Source organism: Hemiscyllium ocellatum, chromosome 16, assembly GCF_020745735.1.
Source record: "Hemiscyllium ocellatum isolate sHemOce1 chromosome 16, sHemOce1.pat.X.cur, whole genome shotgun sequence".
Taxonomy (NCBI): Eukaryota; Metazoa; Chordata; class Chondrichthyes; order Orectolobiformes; family Hemiscylliidae; genus Hemiscyllium; species Hemiscyllium ocellatum.
Genome location: NC_083416.1, coordinates 53,585,621 through 53,611,431, shown reverse-complemented (window position 1 = coordinate 53,611,431; position 25,811 = coordinate 53,585,621). Strand labels below are relative to the sequence as shown.

Below are 25,811 nucleotides of genomic sequence, written 5' to 3'. Positions count from 1 at the left end.
AATTGACAAAAGGGAACTAGAGTCAAGTGTGGTGCTGGAAAAGCACAGCAGGTCAGGCAGCATCCGAGGAGCAGGAGAATTGACATCTCAACCATTCCCAAAACATCGAATCTCCTGCTCCTCAGATGCTGCCTGACCTGCTGTGTTTTTCTAGCACCACACTCTCAACTCTGATCTCCAGCATCTGCAGTCCTCACTTTCTTCACAAAAGGGAACTAACCTAATTGAGCCAACAAGTACATCTTTGTGTTCCAAATTAACTGACTTAAATTAATGGGCTTCTTCTGTTCCCATATCTCTTTCTTCTTTTATCATCGTACTAAGATATTCTTATATATGGTCACAGTCTGTTTCAATTATTTATTCCATTGTGTATTCCATACCTTTGATGTACATGTCTTCTAACCTCTAAGTTCCATTCACACTGTATCTATGCTGCTTCATTATTAACCCTTCAATCTGTGATCCAATATATTTCCATTTGCTAATTGTAAGCAAGCCTTAAAAACAGTTAATCCCTAACTGAAAGAAAAGTCACAAATTTTCAAGCCTTTCTTCAGCTTTGAATGGGCTTACTTTGAGGTCATGGGCCAATAGCTTTCTACAGTTCTCCCATAACTGGCTTAATTATAATGTGTAATCCAGCCAGTCAAGTATAGGCAATCTGTTTAACACATCTGTCTGGTCATAGCACCAGGATCAACTTAAAAATTAATATAGTCTGCAGAAAGTATTTCCTAATCAACTTGTTCAAGGATACTATGACACTGCTGCAGAAAAAAAAACTCAGTTTCCAATTGGAACGAAAGGACAGTAAGATCACCTGTAATTTTCAGTCACCTGACTAATTTTAGGCACCCTAATAAAGCTGTGAGGACTGGGTAAATGAATAGAGGCTTTATTTTAACTTGAGTGTCTTCGGTACTCTACAGCTCAGAGCTAGATATTTTCTAATCAACTTATTCAGAGTACTTTTACACAAGTGAGACTTGAACCTTGGCCTCCTGGCACAGAGATAGAGTCACTACCATTGAGCCATAATGACCCTTAACTATTGCTATAACGGTTCTGTACATCACTGTCGCCCTTTACATGAGACTGAGTTACATTTTATCCGGAATTTAACGCTTAAGAATAGCTCTCTTTTTTAAAAAGCAGCTTTTGAAGTCAGTGTAGGTCACATATGCAGACGTGGTGTTCCATAGGTTTCCGTCCCTTCACTTTAAGGTGTCACACCGGAAGTGCCACGTGTATTGAGTGCGCATGTGCGGGCTCTCCGGGCCGCTTTGGTTTCCGCTGGCGACTTTCCCTCGGGTCGGGCGGCAGCGACGTGTGCGCGCGCGCGCGGTGGAGGCAGCGTCACAATCGGAGGCGGGGGCTGGAGGCTGTTTGATAGGGGGAGGGTCACAGAGCCGGTCCCGTTCCGGTGCGGCCATGTCTGGGGGCAGCGGCGGTTACAGCGTTGGCGGTGGGCCCCCCCTCATTAACGCCGGGCCTGGGGCCCCGCCAGCCTGCCACAACGGTAAGCAGGGGAAAAGCCGGAGTGTGGGGCGGGGGAAAGCGCTGAAGAAACGGGGTAGGTGTCGTGAGGCGATCCTCCTGGCGGTCCCGGGAGCCGCCGTGTGCCTGTTCCCCTCCCCCTCCCCCCGAGTCGATCGGACCGTTAGGTGGGTTGGGAGGGCGTCGTCCTCCCCGGTTGAAGTGGTTTGCTGACGGCGCCCCGGCTCTTGTAAACGTGTCAGTGAGACTCGGTGACGCCCCGAGCGACTCTCCCTCCTACCCCCCCCCCCCCCCCCCCCCTTCAGCTGCCGCTCTTTCGAAACCATGGAGCTGAAGTCACCCGATCCTCCCCTCCCCTCCCCTCCCTCCATGTTGTAACTCAGTGAGGAGTTGTGTTCGTTTCTTACTATCACTCGCTTCACTGTGCTAATTTCGTGCCGCTGGTGTCCGATTTCCGGTTTTTTTAAAGAAATCATGGTGTGATAAATGTTTCATTCAGTATTTTTTTCTGCGGGCCCCCACTTCTAGTGTTGTGTGGCTCGTACCTTGCCTACAACTGTCACGGTTTATATTTTCCAATGAATAAGGTCTTGGCGGGCTGGCCTAAGGTATTCACTTCCCCATCTGGACCTGCGGGCTCAACGGTTTATTTGTGATTAGGGTGGAGGGGTAACAATTCATTTGGAAGCTCCTCTCAGTGATCCCAGAAGGGATATTGAAGGCAGATGTGTCTATGTCTGTTGGACGTCAGTTTCAGTTTTCGTGCCACGTCTCTTCCTGACTCACCAGAGGGGCACCCATTTAAAATGATAGGCAAAATAATCCCTGTCTAGGTGCGTGTTGGGGAGGGGGTGGTGGTGTGGAGGAGTAAAAGGTCAAGCAGCGAGCAATCACGACCTGGAATAGACTGCATGAGAGTGTGGTGGGGATAAATTAGTTGTGGCATTTAGAGGGAAAATGGACACTTTCAGAAGAAGGATTTACAGGACCCATAGGAAAAGGCAGTGCAGTGGCATGAGATTATTTGCTCGAGCAGAGAGCTGGGATTAACACGATGGACTGATCGGCTGTCCATGTTCTTGTAACCATTCTTACATCCTCTATATGTGAGGAAAAAAAGTAGGGGATACTTTGGATTTGTCTCATCAACAACTGCACAGTTTGAGTGGCTCCAATTTGGAGATTCTTCTGTCGGAACGTATTAAATAGTTAATCAGGCCCATGACTTGCTGACCAAAGCAAAGCCCCCTTGAAAGCCAAAAGTATAACTTTCCAAAATTTTTTTTTGCTTTTACAATATTGATATACCAGGAAGGATCAGACTCTTCTCTAATTCATCTTGTTCTATTCAGATCAAGAATAGAGATGAATCAATTTTTTTGTCTTGAGTTGCAATAATAGTATGTTTTGTTTTGAGGGGGTCAACAAGAGACAGCATTGTTGCAGAACTAAAACTGAACTGTACTCAATGGATAAAACAGCACTTGTAAAGATGATTTTAGTTTTGAATATGTAATGGCAGTGATATAAGAACTTGATTTACAGCATTTGTGTACAATCCTTTCTACCATAAAGCCATAAATGACCAGAATTTTTGATTTCTCAAGACTTGGAATCTTCACCTCTCATTGTCTAATCCAGCAATAGAACCAATAAGTTCTGACACCTAGCTGTCAATTGATGGCATGGAGAATATGTAGACAGGAGCTGAAAATGCCTTTATTTTGTACCAGTTAACAAAATGCTCTGCATTGTGGTAACTCTTTGTGGTGAACTAAAATTCTCAACATTTTTCCCCCAATTTTGTCATCTCACTTTGAGGGTCAAGATCCCAGCATTAAAAATGTAGTTTTATGAGGGTTTCAAAGACGATGGTCATGTTATCAACAAGAATTGGCTGTATTAATAATCAAACTTGAAATAAGGTTGAGAGAGATTAGATGGGGTTAGCAGGATTATAATAATATCAATCGAATCAGTGCTGTTTTGACAACATAAATTACAGGACAAGATGAACTGCTATTTATTTCTAAATTGATGCAGTAAGAATGATTAAAATGTGCTGACACCTTTGAATGCTGTAGGACGCAACGTGGGAATGTTGGCTCACATGTAGTCCTCGCTTACTCTTGTAAAGTGTAAACCTCAAAGTTTACTAAAAATCATCTTAGTAAATATGATGAAGAAATCAAAGAAAAATGTTACAGTAGCACAACATTGCAGCTATATACTGTTTTCAGGGGAAGTGATAGCCTAGCGGTATTATTGCTGGACTGTTAATCCCAAAACCAGGGAAAGGTATGAGGACTTAAGTTCAAATCCTGCTGTGGCAGATGGTGGAATTTGAATTCAATAAAAATCTAGAATTAAGTGTCTAATGATAACCATGAATCCATTGTCGATTTTAAGGAAAAATGTATCTGATTTGCTGATGCCCTTTAGGGAAGGAAGCTAATATCCTTACATGGTCTGGACTGCCTGACTCTAAATGGGAATAAATGCTGCCCTAAAATAAAAATGAAATGAGTCTTCTGTGACAAAAATCAGGTGTATTTGTGTACTTTGTTTATGTACCTGACAAAAGATTTCCAAGCCTAGAGGCATTCATATAAGAGAAACCTTAAATTATCTGTGTCGACTTCAGCATTTGAAGTGCTGGCAGGGAAGCTTTGGTTAAAACGGTAGTGGCAGCTAGTATAAGGCTAAATTACAGGCAATTAGCCTGTGCACTTCATTTGTGGAAATAGCTTCCGACAGCATTTAATAATCAAACTTGTATTATTTTCATATTGATGTACATTTTGATTGTTGTGGAGGGAATGAGAAATTCAAAATTTCAGATTTACTTCTGTGACTCAGTTGGTCCACACTATCAGTTGCTAAGCCTACCAGCTTTGACTCTTAATGAGGGTTTGCAGCTGTTTTCAGCCATGACAGATTTGGAGGAAAAGTTGGTTTATGCTTCTGATTGTATTTCAGTCGTCTGTGACAGAATTAAGTTTGTTTGGCTAACAATGGAGGACCACATTACTCTAGACAGTATATCGTATCTATGTTCAGTAATTTGCTAACGTCCATTATGTAGGGCAGAAATGAAGATAGGCTAATTGGGTGAGGACCTAACAGTGACTGGAGCCTTTCCTGAGCGTAGAATCAAACTCCTGTCTCAGTGGCACACTCCTTGGATTCAGGTCCCACCTTGCTATAGATATGTATCACAGTATGTTTGAGCAGGTTGATCAAATCAGCCGATTTTTAAGTGAGGGAAGAAAATTGATGAAAGTAATACAAAGAAAAGCTGCTTCTGAGTCTCGAAGCTCTTTTGACTTAAGTTGATTAACTTAGTCCAGATGCACATGGTGCTTTGTACAGACATCTCTGAAGAGAATGACACACATCCAGATTGTTAGATGGTGAAGTCAGACTGGCTTGATGATCGTTAGCATTCCATATATATTCAGAGGGAGACAAGTAAATATTCAATTCTTTTGCTTCATCGTATTGCGTAAATAACATCGATTTGATAAAACTTTCAATATACACTTTGTGTGATATATGTTTAAGTATTTCATAACTAAAAACTATAATCAAGCAATTTTCTTTGGTATGTAGTCGTTTCTTCCTTGCTTAGAATAATTAGAGACCATCTTGTTTTGAATGTAGCTATGTTAATGTCATATTTACTGTTGAGAATTTTCTCAATTTCCAAAGCTTTTGGATTCCAGTTTCTCATTACTGTTTCTGAGAGAACCGATTTTAAACCGCAGTTTAAATCCTCATTCTTGGCTGATCAAGTCTTGAAGGCTCCCAAGAATTTTGTCAGGACTGGAGTCTTTGAGTTATAAGGAAAGGCTGGGGCTTTTTTCCCTATAGCATCGGACCTGAGGGGTCACCTTAGAGACAGTTATGAAATCATGAAAGGCATAGATAAGGTGAGTAGCCAAGGTCTTTTTCCAAAGGTAGGAAGTCCAAAACTAGAGGGCGTATTTTTAAAACAAGAGGACTACAGATGCTGGAGAAATGAGACAAAAAGTGTGGTGCTGGAAAGCATCTGAGGAGAGTCGGTGTTTCAGGCATAAGCCCTTCATCAGAAGTGTGTGGAGGGGGGTTGGCCTGAGATAAATAGGAGGGTAGGTTTGCGGGGGAAGGTAGTTGAGAGGGCGATAGATCCAGATGCGGGCGAGGGGGTGGATTGATAGGGTGGAACAGATAGGTGGGAAGGTAGATGGACAGGTAGGACCTGCATGGGCTTCAGCTCTGCCTGCCTCTTCTTTGGATACGTGGAGCAGTCCATATTCCACAGTTGCACTGGCACCATCCCCCACTTTTTCCTCCGCTACATTTACTGTATGGGTGCCACTCATGCTCCCACGGGGAGATTGAACAGTTCATCGAATTCATGAACACCTTCCACCTTGACCCTTAAGTTCAGTTGGACCATCTCGGACACCACCTTCCCTCTCCTACCTGGACCTCTCCATCTCCATTTCTAGCACGTGACTCAAACACTGACATCTACTTCAAAACTACTGATTCCCACAGCTACCTGGACCTCTAGCTGTGGTCCAGCTAGCCAAAGCTATCTCATGTCCCCTTTTTGCCCTCCTGATTTCCCTCTTAAGTATACTCCTACTTCCTTTCTGCTCTTGCAATGTTTTTAAAAAAAACATTTGGACGTTACGTGGATAGGAAAGGTTTACAGGAAATGGGCCAAACACATGCAAATGGGATAAGTTCAGTTTAGGATACCTCGTCAGCATGGGTATGTTGGGCCGAAGATTCTGTTGCTGTGCTGCATGGCCCTAAGGTACCCAAGAATATTGTCATAGTGTTCTATTGTTATTTTAATGAAACATCGTATGGAGGCTGTCTGGTCTCTCTCAAGATTATCAATTCAGTTGCTAACTGGTAAATTATATTTCTGCTCAGACCATTTTCTCAGATGACAAGTTTAAATCCCTGCTGTCTCCTTGAAATAGTAAACTTGTCTGAGTATTTTCAGGTTTTAGCGTAGGAATTGTGGGTTATCGTAAGCTGGTCGTGTTTGGAAACATTGATTATAATAATTCAAAATTTCCTGTATGTGGGAAAGGTTTCACTGGATGGAAAAAATGTCTAATATAATGCCTTTATGCAAAAAGAGAGGGAGCTGGAAGGTATACTGGAGACCTGTTAGTTTACCGCATCATTGGAACTTGTTAGAATCCATCATTCAAGGAAGTAAGAACAAGACATTTGGAAAGCCAGACTGCAATCCATCTGAATTAGCATTGTTTTATGAAGGGTAAGAGTCTTTTAGGTAGTTAATGGAGGTCCTGCAGATGTAGTCTATCTAGATTTCGAGAAGGCATTTGTTAAGGTGCCACAAGTAACTTAACACCGAAGGTATGATCCCATGAGGTGGTTAGGTTCTTTTACTTGAGTGTCTTATACACTTATTGCAACTGCAATATGCCAATTTTTGTGAACAGCCAAAATTTATTAAGCAAGTGCAAGTTTGGAGGATTAATTAACACACTTCGCAATGCTTGTGACGCATGTCAAGAGAAGCTCTCTCAACAAGGGAACAGTTTTTTTTCCTTTATACAAAATCTTAGACCATAGTCAGTAATGCCCATAAGACAAACCCCAGCCACACCCCCGCAGTCATATACCATCCAAGATACAATACAATGACCTGATCATCTCCAGAAACAATGTCATGTAAATCATCCCATAATGGTAAGATCTGTTGTAAATCTTTTTTTAAATGACAGGACGTAGTCAGAATTTTAACTACACTGCTCCTAATGATTCTGAATAGCAGATGATGATGTAATTTTCTTTACTCTGAATAGTAGGAGAGTAATCTTTTTTTGTACACTGTACCTGCAAGACACAAACATACCACCCTACTCCCGGGTGATATTCTTGAACATCGGCAGAACAAATTAACCCCTTAACATCTTTAAAAGCTTGAACAAAGCAATGGCTAACTGACAGTATCTGGTTGGCAAGATTAACCAGTGGGGTGTTAGTGTTTGGTCCCCAAGGCCCCAACTATTTGCAATCTTTATTAATGTCTTGGCTGCAGGATAGGAAGTACTATAGCCACATCTGCAGATGCCACTAAAATAGTTGGAAAATAAGTTGGAATGAAAAAATATAAAGTTTACAAATGGATAGTGAATGGGTCAGAATCTTAAAGATGAAGTTTGCCATGAATAAGTGTAAGGCTATCGATTTTGGTCAGGAATAGAAAGGTAACTTGTTATCTAAGTAGAGAACCTGCAGAATACTTTGATGCTAGAGGAATCTAGGTACCCTTGTGTATGAATCACAGAAAACTAGAACGTATGCAGATATCATGGGTAATAAGGAAGGCAAACAAAATTTTGGCATTTATTGCTAAAGAAATCGAGCATAAAAATGGGGAAATGTTGCAAAAGCATTAGTGAGTCTGCACCTGCAGTATGGTATACATTTTGGTCCCCTTACTTGACTAGGGATGCAGTGGAAGTAGTTCAGAGGAGATTCACTAGATTGATTACAGAAATGCGGAATTTTTCTTATGAAGAGGGATTGAACGGTTTAGACTTATGCTGTCTGGAGTTTAGGTGACTGTGAGGAGGTCTAACTGAGGTAAGGCGTTAAAGGGTTCGACAAAGCCGACGTAGAGAGAATGTTTCTCATAGAACAATCTTGAATGAGAGGTCATAGTTTTAGGATAAGATTTAGCATATTTAGGATTAGATTTATTGTCACTTGTACTCAAGTACAGGGATATATGAGTACAGCAAAAAGTGTATAAAGTTGCCATCTTAGGTACAAAGATGCTCAAGTATAAAATTGCCGGTAGAAGTTGGAAAAATCAAGAATTAAAGGTAAAAGTTAAACATCAGCCTCTTGAAAACAGGGAGTCCGTTTTGGGCTTCCTTGAAGCTGGGAGTTTGAGTCCATACTGGCTCAACTCTCCTCCACCGATGCCAAAGAAATAAGAAAGAAGAGAGGAAAAAGAAACAAAAAGGGGGAAAAAAAGGATGGAGTGGACGAGATCTGTCTTAGGAGCCTACTCTGTTGCCATCTTGGAATGCAGTACAGGAAATATTTAAAACCAATGAGAACAAACCTCTCTCAAAGGATTGCGAACCTGTTGAATTCATTATTTCAGTGTGGTGGATGCAGGGACAAAAGTTTGAGGAGATAGACGGATTTTTAATTCGTAATGGGTTAAAAAGTTGTGAAGAGCGGGCAGAAAAGTGGAGTTGAGGCAGAGATGAGATCAACAATGATATTAAATGGTGAGCAGGCTCAAGGGGCTCCTAGTTCTTGTGTTAAATACATTAGGCTTGGGAGGAAATGGAGGCCATTCAGCCTAAAGGGACTGCTCAGATATACAATCATATCTGATAATGCTCAACTTCATTTTGGTGCTTTCCCTCCATAATCCTTAATTCACTTCGTGGTTAGAAATCTGTCTAAACATTGAATCTTGACAACTATTTGCAGTGGAGAATTTCATAGATTCAACACCCTATGAAAGCTTGAATCTTGGTGATTTCTGAATGAGGATTTGAAATTCTGTGCTGTAGCTTTCAGTAGTCTTTAACCATTTTAAATAATTTTCATCTCTCCTATTCTTCCTGTCAAAGTGTAATACCTCACACTTTCCCGCGTCAGCTACTTGGCAAGTTTTTGCCACCCATTTAACCTATCTATAATTATCTGCATGCTATGTCATCTTTGGCACTTGCTTCTTGTCTATTGTTGTCATCTGCAAACAGTGCTAAATACATTCACTTCCCTATCCAAGCCATTAATATATGTAGTTACATGCCAATATGACAATTGTGTTGAGATTTGCAAGAATATGCTTGGAGAGTAAATAGAGTGCTCAATATGTCTCCTTTTTTACCACTTAATTGGTATAGATTTGATTTACTTAAGTATTATCATTTGTCTTGTTATGTTTTTTAAGTTGTGATCAGTGTTCTGCAGAGCTGTTAACTGACTTTAAAATCTGAAACACTATCCTCAACTTCATTAAAAATGCTAAATTAATATTGTCCAATTTTTGAGAAGAATTGTGTTTTGCATCTTGGCAGTTAAGTGACAATGGGGTAGTGATAATGTCTCTGGACTATAATCCAGAGCATAAACTCATGGAAACATGGATTCAAATCCCACTACAACAGCAGAGTAATTTCTGGAACAGAAAGCTGGTCATGATGATTGTGACCATGACAGCTTGCATCAATTATTGTTAAAAAACCCACCTGGTTTACTGAAGTATGTTGTGAAGGAAATCTGGCACTCTTGCCTGATCTGGTCTACATGTGATTTCCATCAACAGCAATGACCGACTGGGCCATTGAAGGAGGCAGCAAGCTGCTGCGTTACAGGACAGTTTGTGATGGGCCTTGCCATTAATATCCACATCCCATGCAAGCTTTTCTTTTTCAAAACATTAGTTTTAATACAAGCATAAATGCCAGAAAAAGATTTGCTTGTTTTCTGTAAATCTGATATGTTATGGCAATTGTGGTTTGACAGTGTGATTGTTGTTCCTAGGCCCTTTGATGAATCAACACCCTGCAGTCCCTGGTGAGCAAGGATATAGAATGGCTCCACCAGCACCATATTCACAGCAACAACCAGCAAAGAACTTTCCACAACCTGGTAGTGAACAGCATCTTGGTAATTTTCAGACCTTTGGGCAGACTGCCAGCAGACCTCTATTAAATGCTGTCCAATTACAGAAGGGTACTTCTGATGGGCAAAGTGTACCTATGGCTGCATATCCAGGTTCTTATTCAAGAATGCCACTGCCTTCTCAAGGTTCATTTACACCTGCAACATCTAGCAGTGTTCTCCCTGGAGCCTCAGTACTTCCACAACCCAGCTGGCAATATGGTCCTTTGCAACAGTCACATCCTGTCAGCCAGCTTCCAGGAGTGCAAGCAAACCATGTTATTTCAGCTGCAGGGACTGGTCAGAGCCGATCACCTTCAGAGCCCTTGACCAATGCCTATGGAATTGTTGGTCCAAAGCCAGCTATGGGTAATCAATATGAAAGTACACTTGGAGGAACATTTGGACAGAACTACACAAACCAAGGTAAGTCAAAATTTATTCTGTTTCCCTGATATTTCAATATAAAAAAATACAAAAGTGTTGGGTATTGATATTGTTATTGTAAGGGTTAGGTTAGTTAAGTTGGCTGCACAGCTAGTTTGAACAGTGACAACGGCAAGGGTTCGATTCCTGAGATGATCATGAAGATCGTGCCTTCGCAAACTCGTCCTTGACTGAGGTGACCCTCCAGTTAAACTCATTACTAGTTGTCTGTCTCTGTCTATTAAGAACACAGCTCTGTGGTCCTCTGGAAATATGGTCACTCGTGTTCATCTGCTTATTTGTAAAAAGTCAAAAAAAACATTGGTAGAAAGCAAAATTCCAGTTTTTCTCACTGAAGTGGTATTCATTACAGCGAATAGGAAAATGGTCCAGTTTTAAAGCAATGGTATGAATGAATTAGAAAATTCAAGAGCAGGAATAATAGCAGAACTGAGGTTAACCATCAGGAAAAGTTAAACATGCTAGGATTCTTTGTACAAATTGGCTAAGACGTAACTTGGGGATCTTCAGACACTATGAAGAGTTTGGTCGGGTAGGTGAAAAGATGATTCCATTTATGGGAAAACCGAAATTTGAGGTCATATATATACAATGGATGCTAAATTCAAGAGAAATTGCTCTATTTAGAGGGTGGTTGGCACGTGGAATTCACGTGCAAGGAGTAGCTGTAGTGATCAGAATAAAATGCATTGACAGAAAACTAGATGAATGTATAAGGGAGAAAGGATTAGAAGGATATTCTGATCAAGGTCTGGAAGAAGATTAAATGGAATATAAATACTTGCATTGACCGTTGGCTTGATTGGCCTGTTTCACTTGTGTAAGTACTATGTAAATCTGAGCTTAAAATTGCGGCCCTCCATGCCCCACAGCTGAGCAGCAAGGTTGGAATTCTAGTACAAGTGTGGTATGTTTGATTTTTGCATCATGTTGATGGCCTGCTGATTACTTTTAGAAATTAACATTGTGCATTTCAAGCGTTTTCCATTTTGGACTTAATGTTTTTAAACATTTCACTTAATTTTTCTATTTTTTTTGTAATGGGATTTTGGTGTGACTGTTCTCCTGGATATTTTGTGTAATGGCTTGTCATTGCCTCAGCTGAACTTTCATATAATGTATGAATATATGAATTAAGAACAAAATTTGGCCCTTTGGCCTTGGAGTTAAGTTTCCTGCTTTTGTATTGAACAATATGTTGAATTGATTTTGCCTTCCATTTGGAATATCTGATTTTTCTTTTTCCCCTAGCCCAATCCAGTTTTTGGCTTTGCTGAAGTGTTTAGACCCTAGAGTTGGCCTGTCTTTCACTTGCTGATAGGCATGATATAATTCTCCAGCAGATATAGTTCTGTCTGTGTAGTACCTAAAGTTGTTTTCACCTGGAACTGAACTTACTGTAGTGGCAAGCTTAATATCTTGAACTCTGTGGACATTTTCAACAAAGATTTAATTCTGTATTTTCATGCTACTCCATTTTCCTTGTAACATATTTTGAAAGATTAGGCATGGCTTGCAAGTGACCATGTTTGTAGGACAAATCACAGGCAATATAAGAAAATGAAGTGTTAGCAAATATAGACTAATTTAATCTATCTAATTTCTTTGACTTTAATTTCAAGTAACAAAGTATTAGCTCTTTAACAGAGTGCAGAACCATTTAAATTATTTTACTAAAAGAAAGTGTTAACCACCACAAAGGTTGAATCGGGATCTGGCTATACAAACAAATTTTTTAAAAAGTAGGGCTACATAGTTTGCAAACAGTTGATTGCTGTCAAAAGTGAATCTGTCTGAGAAATTGTATGTGATTGGTATCTGCAGGGTACACAAATCTCAGTTGATGAGAATGTACCACTTTTGCTCTTATTGTAACTGACTAAAACTGATCTCATCTCTGTATTTTGTCATGTAATTTTGTCCAGTGTTGTACTGTGCAGTAGGTTGCCCAAGCCTGCTTAAGCATTGAAATGCAAGAAATTGGAACATGCATCAGCTTGGGCCTGTTCTGCCATTCAACTTGATCTTCGCCCTCAGCCATTTTCCTGCACTCTGTATATCCTTTGTCATCAGTATCTGAAATTCTCAGTTTCTGTTTTGAAAATGTTCAGTAGTTGAGTTTCCACTTTTTTTTGGAGTAGTGTTTCAGGTATTGGGTGAAGAAATAGCTTATCTCCGTGCTTACATGGCTTATCCTGTGTTTTGAGGATGTCCCCACACCAGCTTCAGCTATCCTGTTGAGCCCTGTAAGAATTTTGTATGCTTGAGATTGACTCTGCATTCTCTGGACTTTAAGAATAGACAATCTTGGAATAATTCCACAATCAGTCTCTTAAACCTTTCTTGAACTCCCTCTATGGCGAGTATATCCTACCGTGGGTAAGGAAATGAAAATTATAAGCAGTATTAATCAGGTATAGCCTCACCAAAGCTCTCGACAATTGGAGATGAATTATTGCATTTGATTCTTTGATCAGGAGTGCTGATGTTGGAGCTGTACATTGACCTTCGTTCTGTTGAACATTAGATAACCAACTTCGCCTGGATTAGTCTTTATACTGAGTCTTTTCACAAACCCTGAACATAACTAAATTGCAAGTGCCCTTTGGCTTAATTATTTAGTAACTTGAATTATTGACTAGGGGATAAAGTAAGTGCACACCTGCTGAGTTGATATACTTATCCACGTTTGAAATGTAGCTAGCATACTTGTTATTTTTGAGAAAATTCCATTTTTGACCTGATTTGAGTATTATTGTCCACATGTTTTTGAGAGTTCCATTTGAAATAAAGATGCTTCATTGGGTGGTAATGTTGGACAAATATGACGTTAGTCAGGTTAATTGATTCTGTTTGGATTTTTAGACCTTTTTTCCTCTATCTCTATCTCTTTCTCTCGCTCGTGTGTGCTCTCTTTTTCTCCCCCCCCCACCCCCAACAGACACACAAACCCCACCACCACGCAATAAACTCATGGCCTATCACACTATACTCCACTTTCCCACCTGTTCCCACAACACTCTTGCAGGTTTCCTAGGAAGTGATTGAGTGCCATAGACAAATTAGTGAGTACAGCTCTGATTCTGAAGTATGGTTTCCTGGACATTTTCATTTTTATTAGTCAAGAAACTAATGCATGTTTGGAAGTCATTCAATTCGTCTTGTAGGATGAGCACTAAAACCAGTTTTTCAACAGGGCATGTTTACTTCGGATCATGGCACAGCAACATGTTTGTGCCAAATCTCTGATTTCATATGAAGCGATTCTTTAAGATGAGATTCAGACATGGTTCCTTGGGTATTACATTAGTTAAACCAAAATATCTATTCATGAATATCCATACTACTTCTATCAAGACAGAATACAATAGAGTCTACATTTTCTAGGACTTCTCTTATAAAATTGAAGCTTGTTTGCATATCAGCAAAAGAGATTTTTAAACATGTTCACATCTTCCATGCAAACACACCTTCTGATTTAATCTTGCTTTAGTATGATATTTCACGTAATTTCGAAGCAGTTGAATAATGCTTAAATATCTATGTTTACTGATTGCATTCACACATGAGAAGAAGTAATTTATCTCTTCTATTATACTTCGTAAGTTTAAATTTAGCAGTTGCTTTTCCTGTTCAGAAAAAATGGTGCAAATCCTCTGATCAGTGTTGACCACTGTCCAATTCCTGACTAGGAAGAATACTGCATACTTACCTGGTAACTTTTAGTCAAGTCTAACTTTTTATGCTGCACCCTGAACAATGTCTTCAGCCTAGAAATAGATGCAGAGGCCTGCAAAAGAATTGGTGCAGGACCTGTGCCCCATTTTATGGCACCATAGTATACAGGAACAGAATTAGGCCATTTAGCTCATCAAGTCTGCTCTGCTCTTTGGTCTTGGCTGATATAGTTCTCAACTCCTGCATTCTTCCTTTTAACCTTTTGATCCCCTTACCAGTCAAGAATCTATCTCCATCTTAAATAAATGCAATAACGACAGCAATTGCAGTAAGGACTGTTGAAATGGTCCCAGGTGAATAAGTGGTGAGTCTGTTGGATGTAAATAATGTGACAATTAGGTCCTACTTTTGTCTTTCAAAATGATTATGTTCTAAAGTCATTTTGAATTGCAATTGAGTCAGGTGGAATAGCAAGTCTTCACAGAAACTAAGATAACATTTTTCATGTTGCTTTTTCCCTTATACCATATCTAAAATCATCTCACCGTCCATTCCATGCCTTCAACAATAAGAACGAGGCATTCTCTGATTTCTTCGTAAATAAGTTTGAGATCCACTAATTTGTGGCCTCTGCCACGTCACTCTGTCCCAGAAGATGGCCTGGTCAAACTTTCTATAAGTTGCTTCCTACTGCCGTCTCACTGAACTCATTTTTTTCTCTGTCCTATCTCTTCTGTGACCTCATCTTATCCATCACCACCTGTCTCAGTTCTATATTTGTTGAGGTACTCAATGTTACGTTCTTTTTTCTTGAGATTCTTGGACACTTGATGCAACTGCAATGCATCAACCTCTGAACAATGAAAATTTTACTGAGCAAATACAGAACAAGCTTTCTGGCGGAACCTTTAACACAGGGCTCGTGGAATCATCTCCAAGGTCTACCTGAACAAAGAGACAGTCCTTTTCTTTATACAAAATCTTTACATCAGTCATAATGCCCACAAGACAACCACTAGCCGCCCCCCACAGTCACAGGCTACTCGACACAATGTAGTGATCACATTTGCCGAAACAATATAATGTAAGTCATCCCTTAATGGTCAAATTTGTTGTGAATCTATTTTTAACTGCAGGGAGTAGTCAGAATTCCAATCGTATTGTTTATATTGAATTCTAAAAAGGGATGATGGATATAATTCTTTTATTCTAAATAACTAGGAAATGGGCCATGCAAATGGCTCTGAATGGCTAGAGGTGGGAATGTAAATTCCTTACATTGTACCTGTAAGACAGGGACATCCCACCCTTGCCTTGGGACATCAAATTTCCTGTGACTGCAGAGCAAATTAACCATTTAATATCCCACTTATCACCAATTTGTATCCTATTTTATAATCAATTAACTGTAAAAGTAGAAAATTGATCTATGAGATGGCATGAAAGCGAAGTCTCTTAGCAAACAGGTAATGAGCCATTTGTGTGCTGATTCCTGTTAGCCAGTCAATTGTCTATTTGTGACAATGTTACCTGTACTCTGCAAGCTTTTATTTTCTGCAGTAGCCATTGTAGCACTTTATTAAATACTTTCTGAAAAAGTACATCCAACTGTTGCCCTTGATTGATCATGCACTTACTACTTTAAAGGACTGTAGCAGTCAGTTATAAGTGCTTTCTGTTTCACAAAACCAATTTTTTGGAGGCTTATAAAAACATTGATATTGGCATCTCAAGGCTGGCAATGTTGAGTTATCCAGATGATGGAGTGAAGAGAAATGAAATGTATTGCAACAAAATAAACCTATTATCCTGAATATTTTCCTTGTATAACTTGTCAAATTTTTAATTCATTTGGAAAGCCCAGTGACTTGAAGAAGCAATTAATTTTGGTGTCTGACAATTTTTTATTTATGTCATGATCATTTTAAATTTTTCAAAACAATTTTTAGCGTACAATGCAACCTCTGTTAGAAGAGCTTGTTTGAATTTGACAATGCATTTCTCGTAAAGGTGCAGTTTCGCATAACCTGTCCTGTGATGTTACAATGCTGTGGTTCTATTCTCTATATTTAAATGCATGTTTCATTGAAACTTTAAGTTTTTAATGGAGTATTGTATATGAAGCTTGTTTAAAGGTGTTCCTTGTAAGAATTTATTTCTTCCACAATTCTGATAATTAATTGCATTTCAAGTTGTGTAAAATAGGTTATAAGTTTGTATGTGGATTCAAAATTCTTCTGTGATTTCATTTAATTTCAGTTGCTTCAAGTCATCCATCAGTCAACCAGATGGTAAATCAGATATATCAGCCTGGCAGGACGCCTTTGGGTCCCCCACCAAATGCAGGTCCTCCTTTGAGACCAACTCAACCTCTGATCACCACTAACCATGATCCACCACTGGCTCAAAACCTTTTGAGACACTCAACAGGTAATGTTTCTATTGGCCAAAATCTTGAGTTTCCGTTTGAAATGTAGAATGCTGATTAAATCAGAACATCCAGAGCCTATTTATTCTGCAATACTAACCTGCATGGATCTTAAATGTACACCAACGATAAATAGGTGGTAATGCTGTTCACAATACTGTGTACCTCAGGACAGAAATGTTTAAAATGTGTCAATATGTTAAGTGATATACTTTTATCATTTTGGAAAGTATGATGTATTTCTGGCTTGGCAATAATGTAGTGGAAAAACAGCTGTTTTACTTGTAGAATATTACTTTTTGATAACATTTTACTGTTATATTTTAGCCCATGTTGTGAATCAGAGGATATTTAAACTTTGGTCCGAGGCAATCAACTTTATCCCTGACCCATGGAACAGTTCTGAGATTGAACCAGTCTGCTGATCCCACAATGAGCATTTAGACTGATACTTATCACATCATGAAGATCACCAGTGATTACTTGATTTTTGCTGCTGTCTTTTCTCGTCTGTTGAAATGTTCTTTCGTGCTGCAGACTAGTCTTTTGACACTACATTTTCATATTTGAGGGTATCTGAAACTCTGGGGAACATCTCATTCCCCATCACACCCTGTGCATTCTGAACTAGCTTGACTGTATGTCAAGCAACAAGTTGCTTTTAAAACACTCATTCTTGATTTTATTTCCTTCCCTGCCCTCTCATTTCCCTAACACCATTTTCTCCAGTATAACAAACCCCCTAAGACTTCTGTGTTCTTCTAATTCTGGCCTCCTGTGCACTCTCGTTTAGCTAGTTGTTTTTGTTTATGGGATTTGTTACCACACTTGTTGGGAAGGGGTCCCAGTATTTTCACTCAGTGACAATGGAATGGTGATACAGTTTCATGTCAGGATTGTTTCCCCTGGGAGGGGAGCTTGCAGGCAGTTCTGTTCACATGCATTGCTGGTGAAGTTGAGTGTTGAAAGTTGCAGCAGGGCTGCCAATCAAGTGAGCTACTTTATCTTGTACACACCTGCCGGGGAGAATATATTATCATGCTTCTGATTTGTACCTTGTCGATGACAAACGGGTGGTGTGTTCATTACTTGCTGCAGTATTCCTAGCACCAGATCAGATTTTGCAGCTACAGTATTTACATAGTTGACCTAGTTTAGTTTTTGATTAATGTCAATATCCTGGGGATTTATGGTGGGAGATTCAATGATGGTAATGTCATCAAATGTCAAGGGGTGTTACTAAATTCTTGGTTGTTGGAGATGGCCAATTCCCACACTGTATGATGTGAGTGCTACTTAGTATTTATCAGCCTAAACCTGGATGGTGTTGAGCCTGTAAATGAGCTTGGATGACATCAGTAGCCGAGGGTTCGCAAATGGTTTTGAACGTTTCAATGGTTCAACTATCAACGATTGTCTCTACTTCTGACCTTACAATGGAAGAAAGGTAATTGATGAGACAGCCAAAGATTTTGGGGCCCAGGACATGGTCCTGAGGAACTCCTGTAGAGATGTGTTTGGACTGAGAGAATCGATCTCCAACAATCTTTCTTTGGGTATGATTGCAACTAAGTGAGAGTTTTCTCCATGTTTCCCATTGCTAAGGATTCTTGGCCAAATGCTGCTTTGATTTGAACGGCAGTCTCCCTCAAGTCACCTTTGGAGTTCACGTTTTTTTTTATCCAAGGCTGTAATGAAGTCAGGAGCTGAATGGCTCTAGCAGAACCTAAACAGAGTTCAGTAATCGGGATATTCTTTTGCAAGTAACACATTTTAGCCTTATCAATAACCCCTAGCATCACCTTAGAATAGGCCAATTGTGTGGTAATTAACCGCAGTTAAATCTGTCCTGCTTTTGCAAACCAGACATACCTGGACAAGTTTCCACATGGCCAAGGATGTCCCTGTGTTGTAGCTGCCCCAGAAAGGTCAGTCCAAGGCCCTGGCTTGTTTTTGAGCACAGATCTTCAATACCATTGCCAGAATATTGAGAGTACCTGTAGTCATTGCAGTATCCTGTTTGGCATAAGTGAGGCTAGGGACTTCAGAGGTAGTTGAGATGGGTCATCCACTTAGCATTTCTGGCTGTTGATGGTTGCAGTTGTTTCAGCCTTGTCTTTGGTAGCCATAGTTTCAATTGTCTGACTCCAAGATTTGGAATTTTCTCTCCATGCATACTTGCCAATCTCTCTGTACTTTTTGTGTTTTACAACTCTCCTTAAAACCTAATTCTGGACCGAAATTTTGATTGACTAAATGTCTCCCTGTAACATTGACTGTTGTGCATAGTTTTCTAATGCTTGTGTGAAATGTTTTGGTACAATTGTTACATTAATGAGTCTGTATAAATACGCGTTGTTTAAACTGAAAGGAACAATCTGCAATGGAAGGCAAATTGTTTGTCAATTCATGCGTTACCAGAGAGTAGAGATAAAAGACCATTTCACTGAAGCATGTGATAAAATCTCAAAATAACTAATTGAACTTGAGCTGGTTATTGATGCAGTACAGTTCTAAGAAGGATCTGCTTCAAAGAACTGAGGATGGGAAACAATTGTCAATGTAATTTTATGCAGGAAAATCAAAATTCTGTTAATTATGTTGTGCATTGACAAAACAACTGTGGTACTTGGACAGTGAACTGGTAAATGGTGCATTATTACATTTTGAAGCAGGAATGAGGTAACTGGAAAATGTTTCTGTGGCACAAATGTTAACATGTCATGTCAACTGGTTCTGTCACAGCACCTTACACTTGCCGTTAAATCTAAAAGTTAGGATCTGGACAGTCTCCTTTTATAAAACTTTTGTTTTCGGGGTGGGGGAGAGAGGTGGTGGGGTCTGGTCTGATAGATAACGCAGTGATTGCAGGGCTTTAAGACACAGATGATCTGGCTGTCCTAATACATTAATTGGAAACTGTTAGTATGTAGGCATGACTACTAACTAGGAAAGCTCATAGAATGTTTATTGCAAGGAATGTTAAATGTAAAAGTGAAGGTCATGTAACACTTTTTTGAATGTAGACTATCAGTGGGGTAAAACAATGTGAATTGAACAAGTTGAAATATACTAGTATAAAGTTGAAGACACTAAGATGTAAGATGAATAGAATTTGCAGTCTTGACTAACTAGTCAGTTTAATCAGTCTTGTTAATAAGAGTTGTAACCTTTTCATTAGAGTCTTTTTAAATGACAACATTTCAGTTCCAAAGGTTACTTTTATTTTCAGGAGGTGCCTTGTCTTGGTGATTTTTATTTTACATGGAAATAACTGATGATCAAAAATCAAAAGTGAAACCTCTTACCTGCTTGTGATTTTAGAGCGCGCCCTTATCATTTGATAGTCATTATTTGGTGTAATGCTGAACTGTAACTAAAGCATGCTGCTGTGAATTAAACGCGACAACTACAAACATTTATTTGTTACTTAACCTGAAAGATTAGTAACACCCCACCAGGCGTGGCTCCGTAGTAGTACTAGTGATTTGAACTAGTCGGGTCCTAAAGGATGTGACTGCTAGACTGGGCCTGCAGTTGATGGTGAGGGAGCCAACAAGAGGGAGAAACATATTTCATCTTACCAATCTGCCAACTGCAAATGTATCTGTCCATGACAGTACCGATAATGTGACCACTGGACTGTTCTTTTGGAGATGAAGTCTTGACTTCACATTGAGAATCACCTCCATTGTGTTGAGTGGCACTATCACTGCTAAAGGGGATAGTCTTCATACAGATGTAGCAACTCAAGACTGGGCATCCACGAGATACTGTGGGCTATCAACAGCAGAATTGTACTCTAGCACAATCTGTGACCTAATAACCCAGCATATTCCCCCACTCAACCATTAGCATCAAGCTAGGGGGTCAACCTTGGCTCAGTGGAGATTGCTGGAGGGCATGCCAGGAGCAGCACCAGCATACCTGAAGATGAGGTGTCAACCTGATGAAGCCACCAAACAGGACTGCTTGCATGCCAGTAGCATAAGCAGCAAGTGATTGACAAAGCTAAGCAACCCCACAATCAATGGATCAGATCTAAACTCTGCAGTTCTGCCACATCCATTTGTGAATGGTGATGGACAATTAAGCAACTCACTGGAAGAAGAGGCTCCACAAATATTCCCATCCCAAATAATGGAAGAGCCCAGTACATCAGTGCAAAAAATAAGGCTGAAACTTTCACAGTAATCTACAACCAGAAATGCCAAATGGATGATCTATCTTTGCCGCCTCCGTTGCAGACATCAACTTCAATCAATTCAATTCACCCCACGTAATATCAAGAAATGGTTGGAGACACTAGAATTGGGAATGCTTGCCGATCATTGATTGTTCAATGTTCGGCACCATTCATGATTCCTCAGATAATGAAGCAGTCCATGTCCAAATGCAGCAAATCTATGACTTTATCTGGACAATATCCAAGCTTGGTGTGGCAAGTAATGTTTGCTCCAAACAAATGCAAGGTTATGACCATCTCCAGGAAGAGACTGTCTGGCCATTGCTCCATGACATTCAATGGTGTTACCATCACCAAATCCCTAATGAACACCGGCGTCTCTAAATCATGAATCCCTATTAACATCCTAGGGGTTGTCATTGACCTGGGCTCTCCACATAAACACTAACTACGAGAGCAGGTCAGAGACTAGGAATACTGCAACGAGCAACGCACCACCTCACTCTTCAAATCCTGCCTACCCTCTACAAGGCAAGTCCAGAAGTGTGATGGAATCTACCCCACTGGTCTGGATGAGTGCAGCCCGAGTAACGCTGAAGAAGCTTGACGCCATCCAACACAAAGCAGCCTGGTTTAATGCCACTACATCCATGTGCATCCACTCCCCCCTCTCCACTGATGCTCAGCAGCAGCCACGTGTACAATCAACGCGATGCAACTGAAATTTCACCAACAATCCTCAGTCACCATCTTCCAAACCCATGGCCACTTCTGTCTAGAAAGACAAGGGCAGCAGATAGATGGAAACACTTACCACTTTCAAGTTCCCCTCCAAGCCACTTGCCATCCTGATCTGGAAATATATCACCATTCCTTCGCTATCACTGGGTCAAAATCCTGGAATTCCTTCCCCCTGTGGGTCAGTCCATAGTGAGTGAACACCTGCATTTCAAGAGAAGCTCACCATCGCCTTCTCAAGGACAACTAGGGATGGGCAGTAAATGCTGGTCAGTAGCAATGCCCATATCCCACAAATGAATAAATTTTAAAAAACGCTGTTCATTTCTGATATACTTAGTGAATTTCATTTTCTTTTTCTAAACTCATTTGTCTTTTGAAGTAATTGCATTCATGTAGTGTTTTAACATACCAAAACATCCCAAGTTATTTCCTAGGAGCATAGGCAAACCAATTTTAAGAGTTATGTAAGGTAGTGATAGGGCAGACCAGGTGCAGTTTAAGGAGGTTTTAAGGAAGGAAGCACTTGAAAATGGAATTCCAGCCCTGAGGGCCTCGGTAACTGAAAGCACAGCTGCAGTTTAAAATCAGGCATGTACAAGATGTTTAACACTGGAGGAAGATAAATAATTTGGATGGACTGGTGCAGAGGTGAAGTAGTTGAAAGATATGTAAATTATAGAAATGAGTTTTTAAAGTGACACTGCAATAGTTATACAACGTAGAGCAATTTGTTTCCAACTAAATATACTTGATGCAAGTTTTTTTAAAAAATCTTTTTAAGGAATCAACACTGGGTCATCTGGTGATCAGTCAACAATTGACCATTATGATAGTCTGGAAGGAGGAGGTGAAATTAGTAAGTACTGCACTTACAAAATTTGTAATCTTTGTTGCTAGATGTTAGGAGAAAATAAATTGTGTTGCAACTGGACTAAAAATTAGGCTTGTCCTTTTTCTCTGTGGTCAGCATAACTACTTTGTGGGATGAAAGATCATTTTTAATAAAGCTTCTTATATTGTTTAAATGCATGGCTATAATCTGAATTGCTCTAAAGTCTGGTTGAAGATTTGTAGCTCGGGTGTCCGTTGTTGTGGTTCTGTTCGCCGAGCTAGAAGTTTTTGCTGCAAACGTTTCGTTCCCTGGCTAGGGAACATCATCAGTGCTATTGGAGCCTCCTGTGAAGCGCTGCTTTGATGTTTCTTCCGGTATTTATAGTGGTTTGTTCTAGCGGCAAGAACAAACCACTATAAATACCGGAAGAAACATCAAAGCAGCGCTTCACAGGAGGCTCCAATAGCACTGATGATGTTCCCTAGCCAGGGAACGAAACGTTTGCAGCAAAAACTTCCAGCTCGGCGAACAGAACCACAACAACTGAATTGCTCTTTTCAAGTCTGCATAGAAATAGGTCCATAATTATGCATGAGGCGGTGGTGTAATGTGAACAGGGCCATGATTTTAAAAAAACGATTTTAGACTACAAATTTTTTTCTTTACTCTAATGGACATCTGGACTAGTGCTTGCAGCTTTCAATGAGGCAGGCTTGTAACGCTGAAAAGAATGTTACTTTGTTCAAATCAACTTTTAAGTAAGCTTTTGACTCTCTTCTATTTGCACTACAGTGCAGCCAATTCAACAAGGTCTCCACACTAGAAGGACACTTGGCTACTCTTATCCCACCTTACCACCTGGCTACCAAAGCATGGCTAGCTCTGGAATTCCAGGTGGTCAGCTGGTAAATACAGAAGGACCACAGCAACCCTCTCAGGTATGTGAGGTGCTAATGTTTTCTGTGTTGATACGAGGAAACTTCAAATTTTCTATGAAAAGCTGATGCAAACCCTTACCAGTCATGGATTTGAATGACCCAGTTTCCTGTTGGTCATGTCTTAAAACCAATAGAAACTCAAATTAAGACCAAGCAGTCACTTAGAGTCATAGAGATGTACAGCATGAAAACAGACCCTTCAGTCCAACCCATCCGTGCCGATCAGATATTCCAACCCAATCTAGTCCCACCTGCCAGCACCCGGCCCATATCCCTCCAAACCCTTCCTATTCATATATCCATCCAAATACCTCTTAAATGTTGCAATTGTACCAGCCACCACCACTTCCTCTGGCAACTCATTCCATACATGTACCACCCTCTGCGTGAAAGCGTTTCCCCTTAGCTCTCTTTTTTATCTTTCCCCTCTTACCCTAAACCTATGCCCTCTAGTTCTGGACTCCCTGACCCCAGGGAAAAGACTTTGCTTATTTATCCTATCCATGCCCCTCATAATTTTGTAAACCTCTATAAGGTCATCCCTCAGCCTCCGATGCTCCAGGGAAAACAGCCCCAGCCTGTTCAGCCTCTCCCTGTAGCACAAATCCTCCAACCCTGCCAACTTCCTTGTAAATCTTTTCTGAACCTTTTCAAGTTTCACAACATCTTTCCCATAGGAAGGAGACCAGAATTGCACGCAATAATTTGTTCCCAGTTTTTTTTGTTGCTGTTGATTGTGGAGTCATGTTACTGAAGATGTGGGTTCAAGTTGTTTGTGATTTTGTGAAGGGATACCAGAGAGAAGAAAATGTTTATTTTTGAAGAAAATCTGTAATTTTTTTAAGATGTGCATTCTAATCAGTAAGAATTGTGAACTTTCCATCACATGCAAGTGTTAAAATATTTTGGAAAGTCTTCTATTTATGACCCCACTTTTATTGAATTTATGTAATAGCCTGTTTATTAGTTGAGCCTTCACAGTTGTTTTTGCTAAAGTATGGTCCTGTTCTTGTGTAACAGCCTTTCATCGACAATCTTCAAAAGTATATTTTATCTGCCAGTTTTTTTTTGCTACCCAACATATTTTTTCTGTTCTTTGTAAAGCCAAGCCTTTCAAACAGTGGTATCAGTCTGTCCTTGTATTAATTCAGAAATCTTGCAGCACCCTTTTCCGTTTATACAAACAACACCCTATCACTAACCCTTGAAAAGCCACTCCTTATTTAGTGAAGGATACCTGCTGAGATGTTAAATTGAAACGCATTTCATTGCATGATGCAAAGATAATCCCAAAATTTTCCTTCTACCTCATTTGTAACAGCACGTTCAGCTCCTCTAGACCTATAACAATTCCATAGTGCGACTGCTGCTTTGAGACTGAGCTTCAATAATCTCATTACAGTGGCACTCTTGAGGTTTATTCTCACAGCCAGTTTAAGAACAGATGGTGCACATCTGAGAATTTTAAAGGAATTGAGTCAATATGTTTGACAATTTTCAGTGGCTCTCATGGATAACTCCATTAGATGGACATTTGTCTATATTCAGAAAAAAAACATTGTGCATCATGGTAATTATGCAAAAATCTTAAATGTAGATTGGTGTAAAATGTTTTACAACATGATGCATGCAAAATCTATTACAACAGTCTATAGCATGCTGTTTTCAAAAACAGTAGTGCCTGTTTCAAATACCTCTGGAGATGGTGATTTATCTATGTCCTATCTGTTTTTGCAACAGTTTTTCCTCACAGTAAAACTTACTTTCTTCAGGTTCCACATTTTAATCAACTAATGGCTGGCATGGGTGGACTTAGCTTGCAGCAGGGTCAACAATCAGAGGCAATGCGACCAATAAATCTCCTGCAGGAGAGAAACATTCTGCCTTCAACTCCAGTCAAAGCCCCGCATGCAAATCTACACAAGGAACTGCAGAAACTAAACTGCAATCCAGAGTAAGTTGTAAAGTGTTCGAATGTTTCTTGACCAATCAAACGTTGTGATTTTTGAAATGGAGAACTTTGTAAACCAAACCAAATCAAATCCCAGTAATAAATTGATGTTTGCTTCCTGCTCTTTTATCTACCCTCCCATTTGACCCAGTTCTAGTGCTGTTGTTTGAAACGTGTCCTTCGTCAAATGAGGCAGTATTTGTGATAGCTTGCTTACTGAAGAAGTTCTTCAGGATCTGTTTTCAAATCTTACTTTTCCCTTTGCTGAATCAGGAATTTCAATTCCCTTTTAAATGTTTCAGCAATTCATTTGGCAGTGAATAACAAAGTTCAAAAGCTGAATATTTATGTCCTCTCCTGTGCTACTTTCTTGAATTTTTCAGTTTTGTTCCAATTTCTTCCCTCCTGAAGGGGGCTATCTTTCAGTGGGTACTAACAAT

The 25,811-nt window shown here is 39.9% G+C and overlaps 1 protein-coding gene across 1 annotated transcript in view; it reads left to right on the top strand.

Annotated features, from left to right (window-relative positions):
• Positions 1–1,322: 1,322 nt before the first annotated feature.
• Positions 1,323–25,811, top strand: part of sec24a (SEC24 homolog A, COPII coat complex component) — a 62,747-nt gene continuing 38,258 nt past the window's right edge. Inside the window, exons 1-6 of the mRNA XM_060837268.1 lie at positions 1,323–1,522; positions 10,051–10,596; positions 16,555–16,725; positions 22,432–22,506; positions 23,275–23,420; positions 25,193–25,374. Coding sequence (XP_060693251.1) covers positions 1,435–1,522; positions 10,051–10,596; positions 16,555–16,725; positions 22,432–22,506; positions 23,275–23,420; positions 25,193–25,374 — 1,208 coding nt within the window. The 5' untranslated portion in view covers positions 1,323–1,434. The remainder of the gene's footprint in view (positions 1,523–10,050; positions 10,597–16,554; positions 16,726–22,431; positions 22,507–23,274; positions 23,421–25,192; positions 25,375–25,811) is intronic.